At 29.5% G+C, this 12,578-nt stretch overlaps 2 protein-coding genes across 3 annotated transcripts in view; both read left to right on the top strand.

Annotated features, from left to right (window-relative positions):
* The window catches only part of LOC107456360 (3'-5' RNA helicase YTHDC2), a 53,037-nt gene that overhangs the window by 28,823 nt on the left and 11,636 nt on the right, over positions 1 to 12,578 (top strand). For both annotated transcript variants that reach the window (XM_016074222.5, XM_016074221.5), the window contains exons 14-21: positions 1,724 to 1,811; positions 1,951 to 2,031; positions 2,146 to 2,454; positions 4,052 to 4,217; positions 4,763 to 4,869; positions 7,097 to 7,368; positions 10,333 to 10,586; positions 10,991 to 11,103. In XM_016074222.5, coding sequence (XP_015929708.2) covers positions 1,724 to 1,811; positions 1,951 to 2,031; positions 2,146 to 2,454; positions 4,052 to 4,217; positions 4,763 to 4,869; positions 7,097 to 7,368; positions 10,333 to 10,586; positions 10,991 to 11,103 — 1,390 coding nt within the window. The remainder of the gene's footprint in view (positions 1 to 1,723; positions 1,812 to 1,950; positions 2,032 to 2,145; positions 2,455 to 4,051; positions 4,218 to 4,762; positions 4,870 to 7,096; positions 7,369 to 10,332; positions 10,587 to 10,990; positions 11,104 to 12,578) is intronic.
* On the top strand, positions 8,286 to 9,342 carry LOC147807147 (protein GVQW3-like). The gene has a single exon (XM_087167848.1). The coding sequence runs from the start codon at positions 8,501 to 8,503 to the stop codon at positions 9,185 to 9,187; it is 687 nt and encodes a 228-aa protein (XP_087023974.1). The 5' UTR covers positions 8,286 to 8,500; the 3' UTR covers positions 9,188 to 9,342.

Raw genomic sequence — 12,578 nt, 5'->3', positions numbered from 1 at the left:
AGATGGGAGTGTTCACAGCCTTCTTCATGATGATTTGAAAATGCATAGTGTTTGTTTGCACATGGTTCCAAAACTGTTATCGCTTTAACATATGGAAGTGTGAGTGAACATGTGCAGGGATTTGATTGACTTGCCGCATGAAGATGACAACTTCTTGAAGAAAATCATAGCAGGTGATGAGACATGGTGCTTTTTTTACGACTCTCAGATAAATTGTCAGTCAAGTGAATAGTGAGCAAAAGCATCTCTAAGGAAGGAGTTTCGCTTAGACAAAAGCTGAAGGAAAGTAATGTTGGAAGTGCATACTATGAATTTATTCCTGAAAGCCAAACTGTGAATGAAGAACTTTGCCTGGAGATTCTTAAACCACTATGATATGCAATTAGACGAAAACAACCTGAAAAATGGACAACAAACATTAGGTTTCTTTTACACAGCAATGCTCCTACTCATTGTGCTCTGGTTGTAAAATAGTACCTTGCCAGGCATGGTGTTGCCACTCTAGAACACTTGCCTTATTTTCCTGACCTAGCGGCAGCAAATTTTTACCTGTTTTCATGGCTAAAAATAAAATTGAAGTGAAACCGTTTTATGGATTCAGATGAAGTTATCAAAAATGCAACAAAGCAACGGAAGGACCTTTAAGAAAATGGATTCCTGGAATGCTTGAGTAGTTATACGAATGCAGGAAGAAATCTGGGAAGGCAGGAGGAAAGTACTTTGAAGGCCAATAAACTAAAATTATTCTATTTTTTAATAATTTGTAATTGACCTATTTCGGCAACTTTTTGACTCTACCTCATATTATTTAACTAGCAACTATTGAAAGGCAAAAACTGCTGTACAGTTTGCAAATAAAAATAACTAATTCAATTACTAAAGCAAGCATATATTTTAAACATTTTTTTGATTGAAGTTTTCTTAGTGTTCCTTCTTATATCATCTAACTAGCAATTAATGAAAGGCAGTAATGCCATGCAGTCATCAAATAGAAATAACCGATTTAATTGCATAAAGCCTACATATATTTTAAACTTTTTTTTAACTTAAGTTTTGTAGTTTTCCTTCTTATAACTAGCAATTTATCTAACTAGCAGCTAATGAAAGGCAAAAAATTTTTTACAGCAACCAAATTAAAAAAAGTGGGAAATAAAAATATTTTACTTAAAACATTAAAAAAATTTAGCTACTGAATTTGACAGATTTCTCAGAAATTAGTTTTTATAAATAAAAGGTATTGTGTAATTGTTCAGGCATAAGCCCTTCTCTTATGCCTTACTATGTATATTTTTATACATTTTTTGTAGTTTTCCCTCTTTTGAGTTAATTTAAATTTTTAAAAACAAAATTAATGTTTTTTTCTAATTAAAAAAAAAACAAGCATTAATTTTATTTTTGAAATAAGTATTTTATAAAAGTCATACAATAAATATATTATAAAACAAACACAAAAAAACTATTGTTATGAATTAAGAGTTATTTATTTATTAGAATTGCTGCTCTGAAGAATTAACAGAAAAGTTTAAGAAATGCAACAATTTTTGTTGAATATTATAATTAACCGAAAGTTTAAAAGCAAAATTTAATTTTAGGCATTCAAAATCAAGAGATGTATTTTCTGTAAAAAATACTATTTCTGTTACATTTAATTTTACATTATTAATATATAAATTTGTTTTAGGTGTTATTCTTGTTAATCACATATTTTGAAATTATTTCTTAGGGCTATGATATTCACACTTCATTCGCAGATGCAGAGCTCAGATCAAAAACGAGTATTTCGTCCAGCACCACCTGGTGTTAGAAAGATTGTAAATACTTTTTTCTCTTATTTTTCTTTGTAAATACTTTTGTTTATATTTTTCTTGTCTCTCTATTTTTTTTAAAATCTTTCTTTTAATAATTTAAAGTTTAAATTTGATACAGATATTGTTCTAACTCTAATTCCAGATACTATCAACAAATATTGCTGAAACGAGCATAACAATAAATGATGTGGTTTTTGTTGTAGATTGTGGAAAAGTAAAAGAGGTACTCTTTTTCAAGCTTAATTAATCTTAGTAAAAGATTTTCTTTTTAATTTTTTAATGTTGTCATGAAAATCTATGTATTTTTTTAATTAAAATTATTTTTCAATGTTTATAGCGAACATACGATGCAATAACTGGTGTAACACATTTAAAAGCTGGTTGGATATCAAAAGCAAGTGCTATACAGAGAAGAGGTCGAGCTGGACGCTGTAGACCTGGTCTTTGCTATCATTTATATAGTAGATTGAGATTTAATAGTTTCCGTAGATTTCAAGTTCCTGAAATCCTTAGAGTTCCTATTCATGAATTATGTTTACAAGCAAAACTTCTGGCTCCCCCAAATGCACCAATAGCTGATTTTCTTGCTAAAGCACCTGATCCTCCTCCTTTTATGGTAACAAGAAATGCTGTCACCCTGCTGAAAGTAACTATTTTTTTTTCTGATAAAATAAATTTATGATTGTGTGTTTAGTCATTAAATGAGAAATAGTTGTTTTATAACTGTTAATTTAAAATTATCCTTTTTATTATTTTTCTAAAGTAATTTTTTTTGTTATCAAATACAGTGAAACCTCCTGTTATGGACACTCCTGCAAAACGGACGCCTCTCAATACGGACATATTTTTAATTCCCCAGGAATCTTCTATGAATAAACCATTGCGTACATTCTCCGCAAAGCGGACACTCCCGTAACCGGACGCGGACAGTCATTTTGGCCCTGAAACGTTTTTTATCTCTTCAAACCGGACACTACTCTTTCTAAATAAATTGCAAGCTAAAAAAATGCAACTTTTCACCATTTTTAAAGCATGTAAATAAAACTTTTTGCCTTATCCATAACTAAAAATATTGTTAAGCTATTTCACCACCGAAAAATCAATCTTTCTCCTGTCACCTTGCCTTATCTTTGTAAAGAAAAGAGAGAAAATGGTACTGCACTCCTGAAATAATTCTGACATCGGCATCTTTTGATCTTTTCATCTGGACCACACAGGTTATGAGACCCCTCAAGTTGAAATGACTTCTCTCAATGCTTCTTCCCCATTGAAAATTTCTTTAATTTTCTTATCAATTTGAAGACTGTATTTAACACAACTGGGTTAAAAAAAAGAGAACAGAAGTATAATCTTTGAGGTGTTTATATAAATGAAACATTTATTCAGACACTTATAGCTGATCAATTGTGAATAATCATCTCCATAGGTCCTCATGACTTACAGGTATGCATTACTTTTTTTTCTGTGAATCATGGGAGGTTTATTTTCCAAGAAAGTATTAACCATGTTCCCTATCAAATGATAAGTAGGTGTACGGGGATGTGAACCTAATAATTGAAACAGACTGAGGACAGTACGCTCCTATTTGGTATCATATGTCTAACTTGAGTATCTATGCTAATAGGAAAATTATATTTATTTATCTGTAGCTACATCCAGAATTATGTATTTATATCAAACTTCTTTATATATTCTTTTTTTTATCTTTCTTATAATTTAAATAAATATTCTTGTAGATATTTACAGTATCCTTGTAGATGTTATTTAATTATTTCTACATCTTTGAGAATATTCTAAAAAAAATTTACGGTGTTAAATTTCGTTATTAGAGTACCCTTCCCGTAAACTGACAACTCTCATAAACGGTATGAATGTCCGCTTAACGGAGGTTTCACTGTATTTTAATATCTTTTAATTCACGCACACATACATTTTAAAAACACTTTGCAATGTTGTTTTTTATTATGCATACAGTGTAAAATTTTTAAACATATTTAAAGACAAAAGATTATTTGAACTATGTTTTTAAAATTTTTTTTGTATTCTTTCGTGTTTTATCAATTTTTGAAATTTCTTAAAAGTTAAGTTTGAAATAAATTAATAAATGCAGTTTTAATGTAATAATGAAACTGCAGTTTAATTATAATAAATTAAACTGCAGTTTTATTATTAAATGGTTATAATTCATTAATAGTTCTAGTAAATTATTTGATTGCTGAATGTAAAAAATTGCTATTTTTTAGACAATAGATGCTCTTGATCCTTGGGAAGAATTAACAGAACTGGGTTTACATTTGTTAGATTTGCCAGTTGACCCTCGTCATGGAAAGATGATTCTTTATTCAGTAGTTCTAAAGTGCTTAGATCCTGTACTCACAATTGTTTGCTGTTTGTCTTATAGAGACCCATGTAAGTTACTTTACTAGGTTGCTTTACTAGGTTTTCTAGGTTGAGGTTTAAAAATTCTTTATTTTTATATTTGTGTGTGTAGTTTATTTTATAAGTCTGTTCATATGACATGACAGTTTGGGTCTTTTCCTATATTGGCATTTTTTTTTCTATTAGTAAAAAAATTATAGAAAAAAAATATAACTAATTTTCTTAAAATTATTTAATGCACCTATACATTTTTGTCGTGTTTGTTTTTATTATGCATTTTACTGTTTTTCTTTATAAAATATGTTATTAAAAATTGTATTATTGTTTAGGAAAAAAATAAATTGCCTGTGCACAATAATTTAACAATGTTGTGAAAGATATTTTGTTTGGGTAAATTTGGTAAAAAGTTTTTTTGTTTTCAATTTTTATCTTTTAACTGTAGTCTATAAATAGTCATTCTACAAGTATTTTAAAGAAATTTAACTTTAAATGAATGATTTAAAAACATTTCCATTTAAATTTTTTTATATTCACATCTCCTTCTTTAGTTTTAATGCTACTTTTGTGGTTTTTAGTTTTAATCCCATCTCAACCTGCTCATAAACGAGCTGTTGCTCTGGTGAAACGAAAATTTGCTGCTGAAACAAACAGTGATCATATGGTTTTATTAAGAGCATTTCAAGTAAGTTGAATTTTGTGTTATATAATAGGTTTATATTTGTGTAAAAGTTTATTAGACACAATTACAGACATATTCTTGTGTCCTACAGAGTTTATGTAATTTTTAATAACCGTATAAGTTATTTATAAAAAACCTGTTTTAGGCTTTCATAGAGTATTTAGATTTTATTTATTCTTAAAATTAGTTATTTTACAGCTAATGTTTATTACAGAAGAAAGTTCTATAAGCAAGTTAATTTTTTACACATATGTCTAAAATATTATGGCTTACATTAATATTCTGGTATAAAAATCTTGTTTCAAAATTAGCTTTAGAATTTTACAATAAAAGTATTTTGAGATTACTAAAAACTTTCATGCAGAATACTCTATTGATTCTTAAAGCATTTTCCAATTTATTATTTCCAATTATAGTGCACATTTTAACATAACTGTGAAGTAAATTTAAGAAGAAAAAAAACATATCTCCCTGAATGACACATGTTCAAATAATTCATCTTTCATATGTCAAGTGCCAATTTTAATGTTTTAAAGGGTTCACTTTAAATATGCTAATTAATGCTAACTATTAAGGAATCAGACACAAACACGTATTTTCTCTGAATAAACTAATTTTTTGCCATCAAAATATTGAGGGGGAACTGCAGTCTGGAAAAATATAGATCTTATAGTTTATTCAGGAGAGTAATTGAAAGTTTAGAAACTTCATTGTTAAATCCATTTGTTGTATATTTCACCATATCTTGGAAATTTTTTAAGCAAATCAACAACTTTTCACATACAATCATAAAATTAATTATAATTTTTTTTTTTTTAATCTTTACAAATTTTTTTGATTTAATAATTGATAGTGAAATTTTGAAATGTAAGGTATATACATTTTTGTAATATTTTTAATTATGTAATTTTAAATGATAAAATAAAAAGTTTGAATGAAATTTATCAAAATGTTCTAAAAAATTTTTAAAAAAAATTATAACTTGAAACTATTTGATCAATTTTGTTCAAATATCATATTTCTTCATTTAAAACTACATAGTTTAAAATGATATTTAAATTAATATACCTTACTGAAAATTTTTTGTTTACCATTAATTAAAAAATATGAAAGAGTTATTGTTAAATTTTTTTTGTTGCATGGAGTTATATTTGTATAAACAAACTTTATAATTAGATTCAAAATTTTTTGATTCATTCATATTTTTTAAAATATGCAAAAATTGAATTCAACATTTAGAATGCCCGAACTTGTGATTGTTCTTTTATCAGAATCAATATTTTATAGACTATGACTACTACCCATATTTGGACAGTTAGTAATCAAAATCAATGATTGACCTGAATTATGAATGACTGATTCACTCAAGTTTAAGGCTTTTTAATTTTAAGGGTCTGCACATTTAATGAAAGTGTAATATCTATAAAGTCTGGAAAAATTGCGCATCTGTAATGCTTTGAGTATAATTGTCATTATATATCTCATTAATCATTGAAATGTATTTAAAATTTATGTTCATAAAGTTTTTTACATAACTTTAATAATTCTGATTGTTATGATATTATATAGTTATCAAAAATTTATTTCATCTAAATTATTTGCTTTTAAATGAATGCAAAATGTGTTCAGTTAATATTTATTAGTAGTTATATAAGAAAGGTGTGTTAAAAGATTCTAAATTATATACCCATGACAATGCGTGCAACTAAGATGCACATGACACAAATTTTGGTGACATGCAAAAAGTATGTATTGAAAACTCAAATACTAGTGGCTATCAAAGTTGATTCAGAAATACGGTTTTGGGTACCATTAAGACATTTTCTGGGAAACTAGAGTGAGTAATGCTCCTTCATTATTTAAGTAAATGTCGTAATGGGGACAGACTTTATATTAAGAATTGGTGAGCTTAATCAGTTGTAAACAGAGAACCCTTGGTAAATTGCAAATTACCAAGTAAATTACTGTAGATATTGCTACACTATATAATTGAAGAAAAATAACAGGGGGCTTACTGGGCACTGAACAATAATAAACCGTAATTCAACTGGCACACTAATAAAAAATGTTTGATATTTCTACAGTAGGTCATATATTTTTTCTTCTTCAAATCTTGTTAATGATCTATAAACTTCATAAATTTTATTTGTTTACTTTAGAAAAATGAAGTTTACATTTTTGATTTAAAAAATGATTTGCATGAGTAAAAAATTTTAATGAATTATTTTAGGCATGGCAGAAAGCTAAGAATGAAGGCCAAGAAAGGAATTTCTGTAGTCGGAACTTCCTTTCCCATGCTACCATGGAAATGATTGTTGGCATGCGATCACAATTGCTGGGACAACTTAGAGCTTCCGGATTCATTAGGGCCAAGGGAAATAGTGATATCCGAGATCTAAACAGCAATTCTGAATGTTGGCCTGTTATCAAAGCTGCTATCTGTGCTGGAACTTATCCTAATTTAATACGTATTGATCATGAGCGAATGCAGTTGATCACTCAGTGAGTCTGTTATTTAAATTTTTTTTTCATAAATAAATTCAAAGCACCAATCAAGATTCTAAACATATCATTTTCGTAATCAAAATTTTGTAAGTGGAAGTAAAACACTTGACTTCCACTACAACAATCAAGAATTTAATAATTTTATGCACAAGAAATTGTCAATAAGATAACCATAGTGATTATTAACTTGCTTACATCATCTGTTGGTAAAATGATTTTATTATTTATAAATTGTATTGCTGTTGTGTTAATTAGTTCTAAGTTTTAGTTACTTTTTACAAATTTTAATTTCTCAAGTGTTTTGAATTTATGGGGAATTTTGGAATTTAATATTAATTCCTGTTTAAAAACAAAATTAATGAAATCAACATAACAATAATTGCACAAGCTATATACACATATTTTGAGGATTAAGAGAGAAGAGAGACATTCAATTTTGTAAAAGTTTTTGTTTCTTTATAAATTTGTTTTGTATTTTGATGCATCAGTACCCTGATAATTTGTCGAATATATATTTATCTAAGGAATGCAATCATGTTAGTAAAAATTATCAGCTCACTGATCATTTTATATTCACTTTTAATTTACATTACTAGCAGCTGCTTTTTCTATTTTTTTTAAAAAATAAATATCATTGTAAAATACACACAAAGCTTGCTTGTGATCTTATGAATAAGTGCTTATTTCTCTTAATTTCTATATGCAATGTCTCAAAATTGAATAAAATTTCCATAGCTACAATTCTGTGGCTGTGCAAAAAATATAAAATAGAATTTTTTTTTCAACCTTCACTAATTTTTTTTCTTTCTCTTAAACATCAAAACTGAAATGCTTTTGATAGCATGTTTATTAATTATATTGAGATTGAATGTTACATTACATTATTGATTAATAAGATAATTTCAAAAGATAATGCAATATATACGAGGTATGATCAAAAAGTATCCGACCTTAATTTTTATTGGTCAAACAAACGCAGCTATGGGGGCGGGGCTCGATGTGTGGTTGTGAGCATGCCTAGTGCGCATGCTCATTTTTTTCTACAGCTCCAATACAAGTCAGTCGGCGTCAGGCCATTCATGATTGAACAGGTGCAAGTGAGTGTCGTCGGATTTTTTTTTTTTTTAAAATGTCAGAAAAAGTCGAACAGCGTTATTGCATAAAATTTTGTTTTAATCTTGGTGATTCGCAAGTGGAAACAATTCGCAAGATTAAACAAGTGTTTGGAAATGAAGCGATGGGCACCACACAGATAAAGGAGTGGTACAACCGCTTAAAAGATGGCCGCTTATCAGTTGAAAGTGAACCACGCTCAGGGAGGCCCTCAACATTGAAAAATGATGCCATCATTGATCAAGTGAGGAACCTGGTGATGCAGAACCGCCGAATCACGATCAGAGAGCTTGTAGACGAGGTGAGTATTAGTTTTGGTTCCATTCAATCAATTTTGACTGACGACTTGGGTCTCAGGAGAGTCTCAGCAAAGTTTGTACCAAAGCTGCTAACATTTGAGCAAAAAACCCTTTGTCTGGAGATCGCACAAGACATGCTGGAAACTGTGAACGGTGATCCCGACTTTATGAACACAGTGATTACAGGTGACGAGTCATGGGTTTATGGATATGACCCAGAAACCAAGCGCCAGTCAACACAGTGGAAGCATCCTTCATCCCCGAGGCCCAGAAAAGCAAGGCAAGTTCGCAGCAATGTCAAGGTCATGCTAACTGCCTTTTTTGACTCCAGTGGCTTAGTACGCACCGCACGGTACTACAATCACCAAGGAGTGCTACCAAGAGGTTCTGCGTCGCCTTCGTGACGCAGTGAGGTGCAAGCGCCCGGATCTGTGGGCAACAGGCAGTTGGAAGCTCCATCATGATAACGCTCCCGCACATTCTTCCCATTTAATTCAGAACTTCTTGACAAAACACAGCACACCGGTGGTTCGTCAACCTCCCTACTCTCCTGACATGGCTCCCTGCGATTTTTGGCTTTTCCCAAAGCTGAAAATGCCACTAAAAGGGACCAGATTTCAGACCAGAGAAGACATTATGCAGAATGCGACAGACCATCTGAGAGCCATACCGAAGGAGGACTTCCAGCGATGCTTTCAACAGTGGCAGAAGCGTTGGGAGAAGTGTGTGGCAGCCCAAGGGGACTACTTTGAAAGGGATTTGTATTAAATAATTATATCATAATAAACGTTTATTTTATGAACAAAAGTCGGATACTTTTTGATCACACCTCGTATATATTTGGAAATTTTTATTGTGTTAGCAATGTAGAAATAGCATTCTTTGCTGCAGCAGATTTGAAACATTTTGCGTTTTGAAGTTTTTAATATATTAAAGATTTCAATGGAAGAAATTGTAAAATTTTTACAAATGTACTAATACAAATTCATACAGAGTTATCTATATATAGTTTACATTTGTGCTTTTTTAAATTTTGTACAAGTTATGTTATGTAGAAGCAAAAAATTTGGTATGCATTAAATATAAAATGTTTATTTGTGCTTCTTTTCATTACACTTGTGCTTTTATTGTTATGTAGATTGATTCGTATACAGCACAAAATTAACCCTTTCTTTTAATTATAATCATATGTATATAAAATAAAATTTTATACCGTAATTGTTAATGCTCTAAAATGAACCACATTTTTTGTAGATTTTTAAAGTTTTACAATATTTAAAATGGCATTGTATAAAAAAATTGACCGTACTGTTTTATTATGCTAATAGTTTAAACATAGCTATTGCTAATGTTATGAATCAAAATCTCTTGAATTGGTAATTCCTTAGGTTTTATTGAAAGCATATTTTTTTTTCAATTTCTTTCGTTTTAAGTTTTTAGCAGTTAAGTTTTTTTAATTTATTAATTTAGCAGAAATTAATTGTCAGTTTTTTGCTTTTCATATATATTTTTTATGTTAATGTATTTTTATTTGCTTATATTTTTCAAGGAAAGAATCCAAAGTCCGATTTCATCATTCTTCTGTTCTGAACAAACTTCCTGTATCATCTAAACAAACTGTTGCCAAATTGCGGAAACAAGTAATAGATGAATTACCTTCAGATTGGTTGTTCTACGAAGAAATGATGCGTGCTGGAAGCACAGCTCATGCCCAGAATTGCACTGTTGTTTCACCTATCACAGTTGCTCTTTTCTCTGGTCCTGCTCGTCTTCCTCTAGATGCTCTTCATGAGCCCGATCAAGGTACAATCTTGTCTTTATGCAAAATTATAGCATAATTAATGCATTATATTTCAAACTTTTAATACTTTGTTTTTATTAACTTAGGTTTTATTAACTATTATTGTAGGTTGTCACACAAACAACCCATTTTTGAAAATGTTTTAATGTATGTCTCTGTAATTACATGAATTATTAAAGCATATGCATGATTATAGAATATGTTAAATTATACATTGTCTAAATACATGTAAATTTCACAGAAAGTTTTATTTTTCAAAACTTTTTTTGATGTGCAAATTTTGCAAGCAAATTCTCATTTTGGGGATGGAATTGTAAATTATTATCAGTCATTTTTCTTATTAGCATTACTGCTAACAATTAAAAAAAAACAAAGCATTTACCTATAAAATATTTAACTACTGCAGCTCGTCTCGAAGGATATATGGAGGAAGAAGATAGTGAAGATGATACTAAATATGACAGTCAGAAAGCTATGTTTAAAATTGATGATTGGATATCATTTAGGGTGGAGCCAGAGGTGATGCTATTAAATAATTATTAACCTTCTTTGATGTTGTAAATATTTGGTATCTAATTGAATTAATTTTATTGCATTAATTTTATTGATTGAACTAGTAATAATTCTAAATGCACTGAAACCTCTCGGAAGCAACTTCTCTCTTTTCCTTAATAAAATGGTTGTTGATGGTGGTTGGTCGTTCTTAGAGGTTACTCCCATTGACTTCGAAGGTACATGATTTCTCACAAACAATTTTAATTTTAGTCAGCGCCTGTTATTTTCTTAGTGCAGAAATGCCACTTCTGTTGGCTTCAATTAGAGATGGATCAATGAATAAAATTTAGCGTCTATAAAAATGATCCCAACTGATATAACTGTGTGTAGCAACAAATTTACCAATTATGAATGATAAAGTTTTTTTAAATAAATAAATAATTATGTTTTTTTTTGTTTACGTTTGTATTTAGTTTTGTATCGTAAAAATTAGCTAATTTTAAATTACGAGGAGAGGTTTGTTTGTATGAAATGTTTTTTTCTTCTAAAATAACTTTTTTTTCAACTCTAAAATAAATCATCGATAACATTGTCTTTAGTGCACTCTGACTACAACATGAGAAAAGAGAATAAGAGCCTCACACAAATATTTTGAATACATTTTAATCTACTTATTTGTTTTGTTAAATTTTTTGTTTTGCTATTTTTCCGTGTTTTCTTATTTGACCCTTTTCCGCATTTGGTGCAGATGTCTCCAAAAGGTTTTCATTAACATAAAGTGTGTGGAAAAAATTTCATGCCTCCTAAAAGTGATTGTAAATAGAGGTTCCATTTCCTGAGGGTTTCACTATATATGGTTTCACAAATTTCTATGTTTGCTGTTTTAATAAAAAACATATGTTTAATAAGGTGAATATATTGAATATTAGTTTTGGTTAATCTTGCCTATCCTCCACACCATTGTATTCTGATTTCTTTCTATATTACCATAAGTGAAGGTTAGGTCTTCTGTAAACATGGTTACAGAGAGGGGGACAGTAAAGTGAGTGGGAAAATTGTTTAACCTTCAGCGCCTATGCTATTGATGAAAAGTATAGTAAACACATTTACTGTGAAATCCTGTTTATCTTATTAAAAAATATTGATAATATTTAAAGTGTAATAAAGAGATATACTTGTACATGTTAAAAATTTGTGAATCTGCAGAATGACACTCTCTTATTTTCGTCGGTCAAATTCAAGTCTGTCTGACAGGTAAAATGATTTCACTGAAGTGATGATGAATCCCAAGTTTATTTCATCACAATTATAAATTTGCTCTCTAGCATGTGACCGCAAGTTAAATTTAAGCACCACAGTGAGAACAAACAAGATATTAAACAAAAGTACACCTTTTCTTTAAATGGTTCAAAAGGAGTGCAAATCAAGTCAAATTACCACTAACAAACAGTGATGAATACCAGGTTGAGAAGCAAAAGACCAGTATTATGAAACGAACA

The sequence above is a fragment of the Parasteatoda tepidariorum genome, chromosome 7 (genome assembly GCF_982258835.1).
Source record: "Parasteatoda tepidariorum strain Cologne lab strain chromosome 7, Ptep-v5.0, whole genome shotgun sequence".
Taxonomy (NCBI): Eukaryota; Metazoa; Arthropoda; class Arachnida; order Araneae; family Theridiidae; genus Parasteatoda; species Parasteatoda tepidariorum.
This window is presented reverse-complemented; position numbering and strand designations above follow the sequence as displayed.

Excerpts from the sequence above, each read along its gene's own strand:
- LOC147807147 (XM_087167848.1), top strand. The coding sequence starts at position 8,501 with ATGTCAGAAAAAGTCGAACAGCGTTATTGCATAAAATTTTGTTTTAAT.